Genomic DNA, 18,283 nt, shown 5'->3' with positions numbered 1-18,283 from the left:
CTGTCTCAGTGTCACACAACAGACTACAACTACCAAAAAGAATGGCAACGTGCTATGATCCACCTCACATACAAACTAGCAACGCAGCACTGCACTGCACATGTGCTGCGGCCATTTCATTCATCTCACAGACTGATTTAACGTAGCACATGCAACATATGCACATCCCAAGATGCTCAGTCAGATTGGTGTGTGGAAGATTTGAAGACCAGATCGACACCTTGAACTTTTTGTAACGTTCCTTGGGCCATTCCTGAGCAGTTTGTGTGGTGTGGCATGGCTCATTGTCCTGCTGGGCCACTGCAATCAGGGAGTACTGTTGCCGTGAGGGGAGGTTACTTAGCCCACAGCGGTGTTTGGGTGGGTGGAGGGTGTCAAGTGGCATCCACATAAATGCCATGACCAAAGGTCTCCCAGCAGAGCATTGCATTGTAACAAAATGATCAATGTTTCTTACTTCACCCACCGCTGGTTTTAATGTTTTGGCTGATCAATGTATATTGACATATTGTACATAGCCATTATACCCTGCAGCCCTAATATGAGACACACCAGGATTTCAACCAACTCCAGTGTAAACCCATTATTATTAGACACTTAGACGGTCCATATCAGGAGGGGGGTGGGAGTGGAGGTATATGGATCCAACAAGCACAGGACTTTGACCCTGGAGACCATTGTTTGTGTCCCATGTGAATCTAAAAGTCAACACTTCAGTTTCAGTTTCAGTTTCAGAAGCTGAAACTTGTAATGTCATGTCAACCACTAACCCCCTAATGTTAGGTCAGGGTTGGCATTAGTCATGAGGAAGGTTTCAGTGCTATAAAGGTTTCAAGGAATACCGTGGTATGAAAATTGACGGTAATCGTACCATGTACATTTGCCTTCATTAAGAGGAAACTGTAAACCGTATTTGATCAGGGTTAATCTGATATGAAACTGAGATGATTGTAAAGTACATTCATTCTTTGTGCTCAGCTTAAATCTCAAGCTTCATCCACACTCGCCTACATTTTAGTTTTAAATGGCTTTTTAAGATAAAATCTCTGAGCACTTGAATGTTTTTGCACAGTTTCATAAATATCTGACCATATTAACACTTCTAAGGATGCATATCAAATGATCATCCACGTACACTGGTGTAAACAGCAGGCAGATTGTCTGCGGCTGGTTGCAAAGTTACAAAAACGATACGGAGGAAGAACAATGGCAAAAAGGAAGATCAGAGAAGTCTTTGCTTGGCCCAGTGACGAGGTGGAACTGTCACAAAAGGCAACATCAGCGGGTAGTCAAAGTCACAGAAAATATAAATTGGAAGTTACTACAAAGCAAACATGGATGCTGTGCCAGGAGCATTATTATTTATAATGGGAAAGCAGTACCCACACAAAATCAAAAAAGGGAATTGTACGTTACGCCTAAAGGAGGAGGACTCACATCCTTATTGTGGGAGGCTTTCTGCTTTAAACCTATGTACCTTTGATCAACATGCTGAACCAATGTTACTTTATTCCCATCCCATATCAACACTGCAAAAAGACAAAGTGCTCTAGGAACTACACTGTGCCAGCCCCCTGGACTCTTCAACGTCCACGTCTGACCTATGTAGTGGAAACACAAGAACATATTTTTGTTCGTATTTTGGCTTGACACAACATGATTGATAAGACCCAATAAGAAATGAACGTGGGCGTCTGCGTCGTCATCATTTCTTAAGTCTCAGATTTTGAGTTCGAAAATGTCTTAATGTCGTCTTTTGACAGTGGATATGCGTTGTTCAGCCTCTGCGATACACCCGCTGCATTCTTTAATGTGAATTTGAACGTTTTTTATTGCTGATAATACACCGTCTATTTCAGTATGAAAGCCTTGTCTCAAGGATTGTATGGCCTTCATAATGTCCAAAATGGAGGGGCTTTCCATGCTCTTTGCATCGTCAGTGTTGCTTCTCTGCAAAGGGCTTGCAGTGGACAAACGTCGGACAAAAACGGGCCATGCGTTGATCTGCTCCCCACTTCCAAATCCGAGCCAGGCACGTTGTCTTCCTTAAAACCTCCTTCGGTTGTCTCATTTTGGTTTTTCTTTCCTTTCTTGGGCATATTCACTTGTAGCACGTCGATGCACACCTTACGTGACACTTTTTATACAGAATGAGATCGTTTAAGTGGTATTAATTTTAGATTTAGCAACAGAGCAGGTGTGACTCCTCAGCACATCGCCATAACTCACATGCTCCAAAGCACCGGAGTAGTGTGGACACTGGGCGTAAATATCAAGGTTAAGGTGTTTGTCCACCCCACCTATGTTACAGTATGTGGCATGTCCTAGTGGAGAGCCAGATTTTATTTAAGTACATTATTCATTACAGTTTACAGGCATTCAGCGGATATGGCAGTACTCCAATTTAGATGAGATCATTCGACCGAACTGAGCAACAAGGCAAGATGAACCTTCCTTGAGGAGGTCAAGGATCATACACATGAAAAAAGCAATGATGCTGTTTTTCTGCGAACAGAAAGCTGCTGGAGGCACAGCAGTCAAAGTGACACTTCTTGAATCTTAGCAGAGTGGGAGTAAAAGAGAAAGTGCTGCCTGCAAAAAAGGGGTCAAGTTGAGTCAGGCTTCACAGAAAGACACATGAAAGACCCGGACAGCAATGGCAAACAATTTTTTTGGTGTCACAGAGATGAAAATTGAACTCAGTCAGCTGTAGCATAATGCAAACAGTAAATCAGACTACAGGCAGAGGTCATCACCAGTCTACCACCATCCCTGCCGGGGAGCTTTGTGATGACAGCCTCATGCTGTCCAGTGCATTTCAGCAGCAGGGAGTGTGACACTCAGACATGACAATAGTCAGGGCCATGAATCACACTGTAACAGGACAGTGATGCTGAGTGTACAGGTGAATACTTCACACCAGTCAGAGGAACAAGTATTTCAAAACACAGTATCAGTGCCTTCAAAAATGTGATTTTAAAGAATATTTAAGTATCCTCTGGACATGTTTATCTGTTTGTGGTCTCTGTTTTTGATGAAAATACCAAGGTCAGAGTTCAGCTACCCAGAGAACTCTGTCCGGCTTCTGTCTGCCTGACGGCGGCGATATGAGCCTCTCCTTTAACTTCTGAGTGCTCTTTTAAGACCGGCAATCTGCCATTGACTCTCAGTAGAAAGCTTTCATCTAATGTTACATCAGGATGTTTACAGGGAATAATGCCTCAATGGACCATAATGGGTTTTTGTCATCTGCATTATTGCTTATCAGCCCCTTACAATTTGTGAAGCACATAAAGAAGCATCACAATAACGAGATGAAAGCAACAGTGTCACCCAAAAGTGTTCTCCAAATGACCTCAAGAACGACCAATCTGCTTTTAAAGATATTGTGAATAATGGGACTGAATCATCACATTGCAAACTTCTGCAGGTTAAAGTAATAATCTCGAGGACTTACACTCAAATAAATGTTTGTGAAGTCACAATCTATCACCAAATGAGGTAAGACAATGGTGATTGAGCCTATGGCCCACTAATGAGAGTAGTGTAATATTTATAAATCTGCAGTGTTATGAACTGGGTGTTGAGAGCGACACTCACAGAAAAAAATGCTGTGTGAGCTTCTGCTAATGAAAAGAGAACATTCCCTACTGCTGCAGCTTCACATTAAAGGGACACTTCAACCCCCAGTTTAAAGTGTCGGAGATATTGGCCTTAGGAAATATAATGGAACTAGATGGCACTCGGCTTGTGGTGCTCAAAGCACCAAAAAAGTACACTTGAAAACTCAGCAACAGTGTTTTTTCAGAAATCATGACTCAGTTACTCGAGATAATCCACAGACCCTCTTGTGAGATGCTTTTCTTTCTACTGAACTCCACCGGAAACCAAATCACCAAGGAAGCGTGGATCTATTCATAGAAACACAGGTTCATGCTCCTAACAATGCAATTTGTCAACATTAATGGCGTCCTCCTGGGCTGAGCTGTAACCTTAGCAAGCTCTGTGGTGCTAGGTGAATTAGCAGTAGATACACATTTCCCTTGGCTGAGTGATATGGTTGGCAGGTGTGGTTTAGTAGAAAGAAAATAGTTCTCACATGAAACTAGGGATTATCTTAATTATCATAATTTCTAGAAAGAGACATTGCTCTTGCTTTTCTTTAAATGCATTTTTTTTTTTTTTTTTGGCGCTCTGAGCTCAACTAGCTGCATGCAATCTAGTTCCATTACACTGGAGAGAAAGCAGACATCTTTTCAGCCAATATCTCCAACACTCGACAACTCTCACCAAAACAATAAAGACTGATAAATAGGACTGCAGGTCGTTGTTTTGATATTCGGCTGGATTGTTCCTTAAAGAAAATGTAAATAGCAAAACAAGAGTTGACTTTTCTGTAGTCACAGTGTTTATTTGCTAATCAAAAAGCATAAAAAAAATGCACCTACAAAACAAAACTGGTAATTTTCAGCATTTTTTAATAGCGGATAAGTTTGAAATATTGCAGGGAGTAAGGTAACAAGAAGGAGCAGCCACAGCGAGCTCTAAGATGAAGAGCTGCAGGCGACAGGCTGCACGCCTTCAACTTGGCGATGCTAGCAACTCCTTTAATTGGGCCCTGCTGTCCGCAGACTCAAAGAATGAGGGGAAAAAAGGCCAATTTTGACTTCCTCACAAAAAACTACAAGTTTGTTTTGCCACCCCCAGAACTCTGCAACCTGTAGTGTTACACCACATTTGTTTTTACAACCAGTAATATCTGGTGTCGCTTCATCAACCTGGACTGAAATCTTTAAGATTGTCACATTATTAAACAACAAGTGAGCTGCATTAGTATCACCGTAACCTGTCAGGTCTTATAACTTTTATGAAGGTAGAAATCTAAGTGAACTGTTTCTTTTAGAGACTGTCCAAGCAGCTGCGAACTCACCTGTCTTACAACAACCAAGAATCTGTAAATGAGTCTAATGTTCTTGAACAATGTTCTTGAAAAAGACACCGATCAACTGCACCTGCCATGTGGGTTGGTCGGCAGCTCAAGATCTGTCAGAGCCTTTGGCTGTGATAATGGCATTTCTGCAAAGGAGTCTGGCTCTGCTGTAAGTGAAGATTTCGGTTTTGAAAAACGATTAAGGAGCTGTTTGAATGCCAACATAACACTAACAAAAAGGAACAAAGTACATAATATAGAAACAAAAGGAGCAAAGTGCAAGTGAAACCATTAACAACAGTAAAAGAAAAAACTACGAAGACGACATTTCAGTTGCATTCACCGTCCTATTATCTTGTAAATGCATTGTCCCATCTGACAGAACAAAGATCAGTAAGTCTTGTAGAGACTGGAGTGTAAAAAGCAATATGACAAGCAGACTGGGCTGCACCCTTCACTGTGTTGTTCACAGAGATGGTTTCAAGAGTTGAGCCTGATGCCAACGCATCAACTGTAAACTCATGCTGAGGAAATGCCAATACAAACATTGAAATCACGCCAATCTAGCTTTGGAGATAGATATGATTTCTCCCTCTTTAAATCTCTTGCTCATCTATAATCTGATTGGGCATGTTTGAAAGGTCAGCAATGTCCACACTTAAAGTTCAAATAATTTCAATTAAATGCAGAGCAGGGAGGTGAAAAATCAGGTCAGTGGAAATAACAATTAGAGCAGTAGTGCTGCCACAAGCTTCAGTGTCATCGCTGTCTCTAATGAAAAACAAGCATTCAAGCCAACACGATGCAGTGTCATCCATTTATCACGTGTTGACAACCTAACAGATTGATTATCAACTTAAAAGGTATTTGAAGTGACCTTTGTCTTCTCAAGGAGCTCAACGGGTATGTGCAAGTTTCCTCAACTATTTAGTGAAACGACGTTCAAAAAAACAAAAAAAAAAAACTTCCTACTGTATGTTTAATCTGGTTATACAATACCAGTGCTTACCCCTGGATGCCATACCATCACAATACCAAGTTGCTGATTCAATATGTGTTCCAATTTTTAAGTAAAGCAATTCTATAAGTATTGCAATTTGATATTAGGATTTATCACAAATCTTGCTATAAACACTTTTGAAAGAATACTTTCTGAAGCAAACTTTAACTGCCACATGTAGCTGTCCAATCCCTGTTCATCAAGCTTGCAGTGTTTTCCATACACTGACTCATTTGTGGCAGCTGCCACAGTATCAATACTGACTGCCACTCATTGATATTCTATTTATTTTAGTATATAAAATGGGTAAAGCCTTCTTCCATTGTAGAGCTGCTTGGTTACCCTTAGTTACCCTGTCGCATCTCTGCCTCTCCCAGCTGCTAAGAGACTATTCACGGGGACAGAGTTGGCCGAAGCTTCGGAAATTGAGCTTACAGTACTGGCTGTAGCAACTCGAATTCAGCCGGCACAAACCCCAACACCATTGTTCATTTGTAACTGCAGCAGCAGAAAGTCTGCTGATCCAGTGTGGAGTTTGCACTGGGCTGGCTATATCAGAGTTGCTATCTGAACAGCTTAAGGTCTGTGTTGTTGTCCACCATTGTCTGCTTTCTTGCTTTGGCTTTGTTTTTTTGGAACAGATATGGCGTCACATTACTCGTAGATTACCACAATAAAAGCAGAAACTTCTTTATACCTCTGCATTTGAATTATGTTGATTCAGGCGATTAAAAAAATCACTAACAAACAAACAAAAAAATAGAATATTTAAGCGAATCAATTTTTTTCCACCCCTCCAAACTACCAAAACATTGTTCTAAAACATCTAGCAACACCTTAGGCATACCATAATGGTGTAGTACTGCCACGAGAGGGCTTTAAATGTGAATCATTTTATTGCTTGTAAAACTTCTTGACTAGAGACAAAAATGCAATGGAAAGCTTTTTGTTTCCATCACCTTACACCCTGCTTTGCATCTGGTACTAACCAAATTCTTTAAATGGATAATCCAGCAAGTCGACGCAGCAGAGGTTGAGATTTTCAGAATTTAGTTAGCAGCATGAGTCAAGCTCCAAAAAATACTAGATCTTGCAATTCCCATAATGCAAGCCTGTAGCGTCTTTCATCAGACCCCCCGCTGGCCTCTAAATTCCCACTTCTTTCAAACCTCACAACCCCAGATTGTAATGCAGCCTTACTGCTAAAAGCTTTAAGTCTCAAACCCAAGCAGCGATAACCCTGATGTTATCAGGTTTATTTTCTTTCAGACTTCAAAACCACAGAAGATATTACACAACCGTTTCCACACATTGAGCAGCACTGCTGGCGCCAAGCAAACGGAGTTTGAGGTGTAAAATTGCTGGAATGTCTGTAAAATTTCCCTTCAAATTTGTCTCCCTTGTTTCAACAATCAACATCTTAATTCTCTGATTTTGTTTCTTCCTTACTCATGCCATGAATAACCACTGCAGTGAACTCCAGATAGCTTTATATCCGCAGTCGTCCTTATTATGAAAGTGTATGACAAAGAATCAAGCAAAATTACAGGTTACAGAAACTCGGGGTTATACTGATGACCGCCTGCAGTCTGAATATTGTGAGTCAGCCACAGTACGACATCTACACTGTCAGCCTATCTGCTACCAGTCATGCTAAAAAAAAAGGTTGTTCCCCCTGAAGATACTTAAGTACTTAAGTGAATTTATGGCAAGACCCATGAGCTTGCCCTATACTCTTATCTGTTTGTGGATATCAATCCATTTGAGGCACTCTGAATTAAACTGCTGTTCTGCCGTAATGCATTGTCTTTAAAATCCGCTGAATATATCTTTCCTGTTGACAGGATGGCCTTTTGGAAGCCTGGTCTGCAAAATGAGCGGCATGGTTCAAGGGATCTCCGTGTCAGCATCTGTCTTCACTCTGGTTGCTATTGCTGTTGACAGGTACAGTGGCTGTAAATTATTACTACTGCTGCTACATGTAACAGTATAACCTTTCCCAAGCTCCTTTCACACTTCAATGGTACCTTAAAAGTAGTGTTTTATGTGCAGAAAAAACAACAACAGATGAAACCAGATACAATTCAGAGATCAAATACCCCCACAAAGGCTGCACAACCCTATCAGCTATGTGATAAAATATTCTAAACTCAGGGGTCACTGACTGCCTTTTTCCCCAGAGCTTTCATCTGTTTCTCACAGACATCTTCTGTGAATGAAAGATGTGGTCAAAAGCTCCAGAAAGGAAGTGATTCTCTAGATTCACTTGGATGTGATTCTCAAGAAAATCGAGTCTGAACAAATTCAAACTGACAATTCAAAAGCTTTCTCACATTACTTCTTGGTAAAGAAGCAACAATTTGGTGTCACAGTTATCCACAGTACAGTGTTCTTCACTTGGCAATAGCAACAGGGTTGCAAAGAGTCTGAAAATGTTCCATACATTTCCAGAAAAACTGCCAAGGGAAGTTAAGCTCTGGGATTTTGTCATTTTTAGCATTATTTCAATGTAAAAATCATACCTTTTAATGGTGAACTTATTTGGGGAGAAAACTCACATAAAAAAGCAAGTCTAGGTCTTTTGGCATGTTTTGGTTTAAGTCTGCCCATTTAACCTCTTCAACTCTGCAAAGACTTCAGCGTCCTCAGCCTACATTACTGTCTTTAAGGGGCTATAGTGGGTTAAGTCTTAAAGAGTAAAGATGCTGGTTTTATATGAAACTAGAAGACCTAAGGAATCCATTGGTAAAAGCATGTCATGCTAGCTTGTCTTGATGGGGGTCAAATGGGGGTCAATTGACACTCTAAATTCATCAACTTGGTCTCACTCCTAAGTCTTCGAAACCTGGCGCTTGGTCAGTGACTTCCGGTGTCAGATACTGACAAAAAAAGTCGTCCCTTCACATTGGTATTGTATGCGGCCAATCACCATTATTGTTTAACGGCCTCAGGCGGAAACACAACAAAAGTTAAGGCAGCGTAAGTCCCAGTAGGGTGGGCAGAAAGGGTGGTAGATAGTCCAACAACCACCGACTTTCACCCAGGAGGCCGGTGTTTGCTTCCTGTAAGACTGTAAAGCCAAACCCTGTTCTTTTTCAATAAACCCAACCACATACGTAAACATAACCATGTGCGTGTGTTGTTGAAGGAAATATAATTTGTTGTGTTGTTGTACCAATGTAGTGCGTTTATTTTGAAAGAGACTGCATGCAAGCTGCACATTTACTTTGAACACGTAAATGTATTTTGGATACAAACAGTGCATGTAACAGGCAGAACTTGACCTTGCGTGTCGTATCCTGACATGGGAAGTCCAAGACCAAACGTCGATACGTGTCGAGGTCTGAGTGAGAATGTGTTGAATTTGGGCTAAATTTTGCAGAGGGAATAACTGGCATGGCCATTTTCACAGAGGCTCCTTGACCTCTCACTTCAAAATATCTGAGTGAAAATGTGTTCTATGGATACCAACCAGTCTAACCGTTACAGACATGCCCACTTTATGCTGGTGCCCACACAATGCAGCAACAACCACAAGCTAGAGATCTCAGGCTTTCAGAGGATGAATGGCTTTCATAGTTATATTAACAATAAGGGTCTCTCAGCAGCTTACAGAACAGGAAGTGCTCACAAACCAATTGCTAATAAATACCATTCTAAAAGAAATCTCCAAATGTCAATAGTTCTTGATAACAAATTACAGCATGAGTTTTTCTGCGGTGTTCCTCAAGGTCTTGGTGTCTTGATGTATCACTTTGGAGGGATTTTTTATATTTCTATCAAGCTTGAGAGGTGAAAATGTTCAAATTTAGCACCAAATCTATGTATCAACAACCCAAGAATTGCTGCAACAACTTATGAGACATAATTAAGCATGGGAATGGCCATCATATACCTCCATCATGATGTTCTAAGCCCCTATACACCATAAACTTTATAGTTTGAATAGTTGCCTGACCAGAAGACAATGTTTTATGACTAGATAAACTTAACACACAATGCGGGGCTGCACCTAAAAATAATCTTCACATTCACAGCTTTAACACTTTATAGTGGACATATGCTGTTGACCTGCTTTCTCCTAAAGTACCCGTGACCTAAAAAAAGACAAAAATGGGTCCATGTTTGGGACGGGAGGAGTGGATAAGGTTGACTGAACTGTAACCTTGCACTGCATTCAGCATTCTTCATCACATGTACAGATCATTAGCCAGAATCCTCTTCAATAGGAATTCAGTAAAACTGCGACCCTCTGCATGCACAGTGCATTCTCCCATCCCCCGTGCAGCCCACACCACCACAACACTACTGCACTATCTGAGCCAAAGGGCAACATGTTTTCATGAAAGTTTTGTTATATTACTGAAAATACAGCGTGCATTTTGTATGATATTTCAGTTAATCAGCAGATTGTAGCTTAAAGCAAAGTACAAATTGTATAACCTTTTAATCATAAATGGTGCACTTTGCACACTGTAGAGTTTTAATTATCCAATCCCACTCACTCATTATTATAAAACATTTCTTTTATAAATTATTTTTACAAAGTTTTGCTTAAATTTTCACAGTACCATGACCCACTCACCACATTGCACTTTTCAGCTTCCTATGTATCTGACAAATTAATGGATTTATTCAGCAGCAAATTAATGGATTATGTCTGCTAATGATATGGTAAAAGGTTTGTTTCTATCGGCATGTGACATGGTAAATACAGCCTGAGCAGATAACCCCAATATTTCCCATTATTTCCCATAAGTCCCTGGTAATTCCCATGTAAGTTTCCACCTTGAATAATCATGGAATTTTGCAACCCTATAGGAAGCAGAGAGAACAAACATTACACAGCGCTCTGACAGTAACGAGGCATGCAGTGGGTCAGATGGACGGTGCATTTCAGGAATATCCCCTGCTGGAGTACAAGACAAAGCTTTATAGGCTTACAAATACCACAATCAAATATAAGATGCAGATTAAAAACTAGAATACTGTGTGAACATGGAAAAAACAGATTCTCTTAATTCACGTAACTGAATTAGTTCATGAAAAAAATGTCCAGTCTCTGTGTTCAGAAATCTTCAACAACAAATAAGCCAAATCATGTAATTTGTTCTTTGGCCCGATGTATTATTTTCTGCCACTTATCGGTACAGACAAATGAGCAGGATTGTACAGCTCTCTCATCTTTATCTGGTACTTGTCCTCTTTTGAATGATGGTGCTGAATTGCCTAATTGCTGTCCATGGAGATGGCGCCAGCTGGCTGTTAATCGTGTTTAATCACTTTATAAACCACTGGAGGAAGCTGCAGAATATCACAGTTGGAAACTGCAAACAACACATTTAGTGGAGTTACAATAGCTCTTCAAGCTGTAAGAATGTCCGAGCTGGGATATTATCATCATCTGGTCCTCACACACTAGATGTGCAGTGATGTCACTGTCACAATTTTAAATCATGGGAGAGTGTCTTTGCCTCTGGAAAGGCCAGATGGAGTTTGAAATGCTTTGACACCCAAAAGTCAGATTCACTCTACATATCTATCAGCCACATGATTAAAAAAAGATTTGAATAAATGAGGAGATAACAGGCTTTCTTCTTCTGAACAGTGTATTCATGCACAGATAAGCCAGATCTTAATGACTGGCTGCATCTATTCTAACTCGACCTTGTTGCCATTGGAGGGAGGATGAGGGGGGAATGACATCTCCCTTGTTAGCAAATGACTAAAATACAAACCCTTTTGTTAACCTGACATCCCTTCTTCATTCCCCACGTCTAGAACCAGACGTTGTTCCATTTAGACCCAGACCTCTTCCTGATAAACTATTCATAATTACTACATTTTGACAGAGCGTTTCTATTTTAACCGCCACAGTATTTCTCGCCTTTATGACACTGATTTAGCAGCTAAGGAAACTTGCAGACCAATAGACTGGTGCAGGGACGACATTTTTTGTAGGCCAACAAACATCACTAACATCACTCTGGTTCCCTCGACAAAGAGCCAATAGGACACTTCTGTTGGATTTTGGATTGTTGCAGAAAATAAGCTCAGTGGTAAACAAACGTTTATGTGACTCACACGTTTTGTTCACGAAGATCATTTTCACCAGTGAACACCACTTTAATGATTTAAAGTGTAAATGCAATCACCAAAATTAAAAAGCTAATGTTACACTGTAAACAAACTACACCATAGTCGCATGACTTCAACGTCAGCACCACAACAAGGCTGTAAAGCCGTGCTCGGCATGATGACACCCTGTACTCTGATTTAACCACTTGCTGGTATTCAAAAAGCTTCTAAATTCACAAGTGGGGTACTTCATGATATATTTTTTGTTGCAGAACAAAACCACAGACCTTAGTTTAGTCATCTAACCAAAAACCACCAAAAAATCCACTGTATTTGAGACAAACAAATTGTGGGTGCAAAAATGCTGATTCATTTCCTGGTTTGAGGACCCATTCCTGCACCACTCCATTGGATGCATTATCAATAATCTCATATGATGATACTTAGCCAATCAAATTTTATACTGATAAGCACTGTGACTTGAGTGATTGAGATGCACATACAGGAGAGAGACGAGACGAGAGACAATAGTCGGAGATTTAAGTGAATTAGATTAAAGTAATTTCACATGGCGTGTTCTAAACAGAGAAAAGAAAATAATGAAAAACAAGAATAGACGGACTCTTACACATTCACAAACAAATCACCTCCTGCTCATTGCTATCACACCATTCATTATACAATTACTCTTAATACTATGTTGGTTTGAGATCTCATACTGGCCAACAAAATTCCCCTTTTTCTTCTATCTCTCAACACAAACTGCAGTCATTCAGGAATCGATCAGTCTGGCTGTGTCTGCATGTCTCTATTCTCAAACCAACAATAATAAGACGCTCTTTGTCACACCACATCCCACCCAACATGGGAGTCGGCAGTTTAGTTTCAGCTGTATTGATTTCCATCCAACAAACCCTTTGACTGTAAATCACAAGCCTGCAGCTGCTTCAAAGTACAAACCTCCAGCTCTGTCTATAATAACTGACTATTTTTGACTGAGTTTAACAATGGCAGGGAGTTTTTCAAGCAGGGCCAATATGATGTAAACCGTCCATGACCTTCTTTCCTCCTAGCAGTGATGTAACTGAGTACCTGTTTTTAAAACTACTTAATTATAAGTACCCCAGAGTTGTAATTGACCCTTCGCTGAGTCCCACACCTGGATGCAGACTGACCAATCATAACGTAGCATCGTGTTGGCTCAGACCAGGGTCCGACAGCAACACAGCTGTGCTCCATTGACTCTAATGCAGTCGTTTCAGATTTCCTTCATTTTCAGGCTGGTTTTGTGGATTTGGAGCTAAATGTTGTGCCTGGGGCACGTCGTGTATTAATGATACTCGTTACCTGGAGAGGTTGGAAAAAGATAAACGTTTCTTCCCTGTTCCAAAACCAAAATCAAACCCTGAAAAGTGTAGGGTTAGCTAGCTAGCTACTGAAGATATAGCCTACTGAATGTATACACATGCTGCTTTTGCTTTGTAATGATTATAAGAGTGAAACAAAGACCAACCCTGCTGCACAGGAACCAGTGAAGGGAAGCAGGGAAACTTTGTTTGACTTTCCCCCTGAGATCACTGCCCGTCCTGCAGCAGAGGTCTGGGTGCTAGCAGCCACACAAAGGCAAAACCAAACACACATCTGCACACACTGCGATGCCACACAGCTGGTTCAATATCAGCAAAGTTTCCCTTTATATTCATTGTCTTGTGTGGCGATCAGCAGTGATGTGGTGGTTCACTTTTACGCTGTGATCTGTAGCCTATAGTTCGGCTTTAGCTTCTATCTTTGTCTTTTTAACCTGTTGTTGCTGCTGAGTCAGTTTGACATCCTGGATATATCCTTCAAACACACACTGTAGACCCCTCTGTCTGCTTCTCTCTGGAATCACTGTTTCGGTTTTCCAAAAATATGATAATATTTCTTCAGGGAGTGCAGTTAGTTACAGTGTGGGCTCCATGCTTACTGCGACAGCGGGCTCTAGTTTCGCAGACCGGGCGAGACGGGGTGCAGCACACCTGCGCTTCGCCAACTGGGTGTGGCCAGGCGGATTTTGTAAGTTTGGCACACCGTGCGCCTGACGCAGCTACTCCTCTTTCCCACCTCCGTCCCTCCTACCTGCGCAAGTCGGAAAGAGGGAGGAGAGAAGGCGTGGAGTGGGTTTTACACACATCACACCAATCAAATGAGCTCCTCTCCTCGCCCTGAAATGTGCCGCGCGAAGGCGTAATGAGAGTTTACTCAATTCGCCATGGCAGAAGAGAGCAGCAGCGTCAGACGGCCAGACTTCTCCCAGGAGGAAACTGATGTTTTGGTCTGGGAGGTCCAAGCTCGCAGTGTCCGAATATACGGAACTGCGAGCAGACCTCCACGGGCTGATGATGCAAAGGTAGCCTGGGAGGAGGTCACCACAATTGTAAATCAATGTTGCATTTCTCTCTCACGCGCACGCTCTCTCTTTCTCTCTCACAGTCTCACTCTGTTTCTTTTCTTTTGACTTTTCTAAGATGACAGATGCTGAATATATACTCCCTATCTGATGCTGTGGCTGTTTGTGGTTGGCTGAGAGGGATGTGAACTCATTAGTTTGTGTTAATCAAATCAGGTTGGGTTTCCATTACGCGTGCCAAACGGTGCCAATCCCCTTTGATCTGACATCAGATGTGACGGGACAGTCGATATAGAGATACATTTATGTGCTGATTGCAGATAGTTGCATTGAATAGTGTTTTTTTGGGTATTTATTGCATCGTTAATGTGCCTGACATTCTGGAAACCTGCCTGTGAGGTTTTGGTGACGTGTGCACACTGTCCGTCGGACAGCCAAACTTCGGCTTACACCGGCTACACTCTGCCTGCACTGACAGTAGACCTGGTTTCAGCTGGCGAGCTTTTAGCACACCTTCGGCGAAGCCTTTTGGCACAAAACTGTCACTGCACCAAGCTGGATCTGTCAACACCTCCCCCTGCTGTGCCGCCACACCCATCTCAGCACACCTCGGTCTGCCAAACTACCAAACTGAGCGCGCCTCGGGTTGCACTGCTTGAAACTAGCTCTGCACGGGGTTCGCCACCCTGCGCTGCGCTGGGAAACTAGAGCCCAGCTTGTCGGACAATCACAAAGTGACATAGCTTTGCGAAAGGTCAATTGGGCATTTCTTTTGTGTGCTGATTTATACTAAGACCAACTGCAACGTTAAAAGGCTTCTTATACGTTCATACATCAATACATAACTGGGACTATTCTGCTGCATAATGAGTACTTGTAGCCTTGTATATGAAGTTACGGATATACGTTTTGGTTAATTTTTCTCTCAGTAGCCCAACATCCATTAACCTGTAACCAACCAGTTAATTCTCAGAAACAAAAGCAAAATGACATTACATACAAAAGGCAAGATGGCAAGCAAAACACTGGGGCTTGGCTTGGATCTTGAGGGGTTGTAGCATTTATTCACTGACAAAAAGTCTTAACTGTACACACACTGCACTGCTATGTTTAACTTCTATGCGGCCTCACGGTCACCATCACAAACACACACACACACACACACACACACACTCTTTCTTTTCTCTCGGCCGTACACTTGCTATGCACACAATCTGGCACTGAAATGAGGCACTGAAATCTGCATCGTGCTTTGGTCCAGGAAGTACCGCTTGTATAGGGCATCAAAAATTCTTTCTGCAGTAAATGGCTAACCATTAAAATCTCTACTTTAAGTTTATCGCGCTGGCTTCTGCAGTTTTACTTGTCTGTTAAAAAGTAACTGTGGATAAAGGTTTTGTGATGCTGGTGACTATGAAAGCAAAACCTACCCACGTATAAACACAAATAAACATTCTTGAATGAGTCATATCATATAGAATTATGTTTATTCATTCAGATAATAAATTGAAAAATGAATAGTGTCTGACAGTGATGGCTGATTCAGAGATACATGGGGTTCAACATCATGCAGGAAGCTCCTATAACAGCAACCCATTTTCAAATTCCAAGGTTGATCTATAGGAGTGTTTGTACAGAGCGAATACATTTTCCTGCGTCTCTGCATGAGGAGTTTAACAATGTTTTCATCAGTAAATCACTAACCGTGTGATATACATGTGCAGTTGTAAATGTATTGCCAATTAGTATTGTATAGGTGTTTTGTGTAATACCTTTGTCTATTTTGCATTAAGCTACTGTGGAGATGGATTTTTAGTGTCAAACCTATCCATATGAGCATGCAAGTATCAACTCCATATCTAATTAAAAATATTTAGTAAAGTCAATAGGTAAGATGTCTCTGACAGTATAAGAATATATAAGAATAAGAATAAAAGAAGAATGGCTAGATGGTCACTGCTGTGGTTACTCATACATGTTTTCAGCTCTGCAAAGTGACAGCAGCAATGGCTCTGACGTCAAAAGGAAGGCCAGAAAGCACATTACAGTGGCAACCCCAATAGCAGTCACAGCTTATGGGCCATATCGCAGTTTCTTATTGGTGTGTGATTCGTTCTGCCTTCCTATATGTAAAGCGTCCTTAGGGCCCTTGAAAGGCGTGATAAAAAATTCAGGCTGTTATTACTACTGACTGTGGCTGCCAACTTTAGACACACTGCGCTGCTCGACTGCAGGGAGACACATGCAGATGGAAAAATACAGAGAGCACGCCTGTATCAGCGGGTCGACAGATATAAAAATGTACAGTTGACTTCCGTGAGAATTTAAATAACATTTCAGGCTGATCTCAGTGCAAACTTCTATGTTGTTTGTCTCCCTCCTCCCAGGCTCAGGAAGCAGTGCTGTGCAAAGAAAAATTACACAGACCTTCAAAACAACAGTCCTTGAAAATCTCAAATGTTCCACAAGCTGTTCAGCACCATAGGCTCTTTCATGGATGACAATTTCACGTCACAGCAAGAAAAGCACAAGTACAAATAATGAAATTAACAATGGCTGAATTCCATTAAGCAGCTTTAATTTCAGAATCCTGGTATTGTGCATGCTTGCTCACAATCACACTGGGACTCTTGAATAGAACAAAGTGTCGTTAGCAACGCTTGTGCTTTCCCACTGACAGGTTAAAAAATCCGCTGTGAAAACAGTTTTCTACAAACAACCTTTGTGCACAGTTTGCTGTTGACATTATGTACCTTTTTATAAACAGGTGCTGATTTAGTCATGGATCACAGTGATGGTATCAAGGAGATCTAGGTTAATTACGCTCCTGATGTTTTAAAATTGATTTGCGAGGCAAGGCAGCTTTATTTGTGTGGCAGATTTCATACACCAGGGCAATTTAAAGTGCGTTACAGAGCAATAAAATATAAAACATGAATAATGATACAGATTTACAATAAAAGACTAAAGAGAAAAATAGATATAAAAGGTGAAATTAATTACTAAATGATTAACAATTTAAAAAAAAAAAAACAAGAGCAAGAGTGCAGATAAGAGGTGCAAAGATAAAAAGCTTATTTAAAATGATTTAAAATTGAGTTTAACAATAAGTTTGCAGTCATTACAGGGTGGAGTAAGCAGTGTAGAAAAGGAACGTTTTGAGCTAGGTTATTCCAGGTTTGTGCTGCATGATAACAAAATGCTGCTTCACCATGTTTTGTTCTGGCTCTTGGGACAGTCAACAGGCCAGCCCCAGATGTCCTCAGGGTCACAGAAGGTTCATATGTCAGTCTGCGGTGAAAACTGCGTTACACAGACAGGAAAATGGGAAATTAAGCATGAACAGAGACATCAGTGTTCTTTAACACTGAACATGAGTGTACCAGAGTGAGAGCAGCAGTCCAACAGTCAAAATTTGTGTATTTGCTTTCATTTAATTGTTTGTTGTTACTTAATAAATACTGTTTGTAACATGTACACAAGTGTGACCCCACGTCTCCCGACAACAGCCCCTCCATTATTGCTTTTTCACACACATGCTGGCTTGGCTTGAGTTGGCTTGACAGCCCAGAGCAGCAGGGATTTGCATCTCCATTACAACTGGGCTACCCGCTTGAAGGGACGCCTTTAACTGACAGTGTGCGTTTCTTGGGTCAATAAAGTTTAAAAGCAGCAGGCCGATCCATGGCTAAAAGTTCTGTAATTTTGCTGTGAGTGTTTTTCCATCACAAAGCACGGCAGGTAAAAGAAGTTGACCTGCTGGAGATGAGCTGCCATCAGAGGAGCAGTAAAAGCCTGTTGTTTGCAGCTCTTCATCCAGCATCTCATGGTGGCTGTTTCTGCTCGTTCTGTTCCTCCCTGCAGGACAAGGCTTAATGCTCAATTC

The 18,283-nt window shown here is 41.3% G+C and overlaps 1 protein-coding gene and 1 long non-coding RNA gene across 3 annotated transcripts in view; one reads left to right on the top strand and one right to left on the bottom strand.

The window, feature by feature from the left end:
- Positions 1-18,283, top strand: part of npffr2a (neuropeptide FF receptor 2a) — a 40,929-nt gene that overhangs the window by 14,419 nt on the left and 8,227 nt on the right. For both annotated transcript variants that reach the window (XM_049578600.1, XM_049578601.1), the window contains exon 3: positions 7,775-7,874. In XM_049578600.1, the coding sequence (XP_049434557.1) occupies positions 7,775-7,874 (100 nt within the window). The remainder of the gene's footprint in view (positions 1-7,774; positions 7,875-18,283) is intronic.
- Positions 17,028-18,283, bottom strand: part of LOC125890164 (uncharacterized) — a 41,393-nt gene continuing 40,137 nt past the window's right edge. Inside the window, exon 4 of the long non-coding RNA XR_007449510.1 lies at positions 17,028-17,700. This is a non-coding gene — a long non-coding RNA (uncharacterized LOC125890164). The remainder of the gene's footprint in view (positions 17,701-18,283) is intronic.

This window comes from Epinephelus fuscoguttatus, linkage group LG6 (genome assembly GCF_011397635.1).
Source record: "Epinephelus fuscoguttatus linkage group LG6, E.fuscoguttatus.final_Chr_v1".
NCBI lineage: Eukaryota > Metazoa > Chordata > Actinopteri > Perciformes > Serranidae > Epinephelus > Epinephelus fuscoguttatus.
The sequence above is the reverse complement of the archived record's forward strand: the minus strand, read 5'-3'. Positions and strand labels throughout refer to the sequence as shown.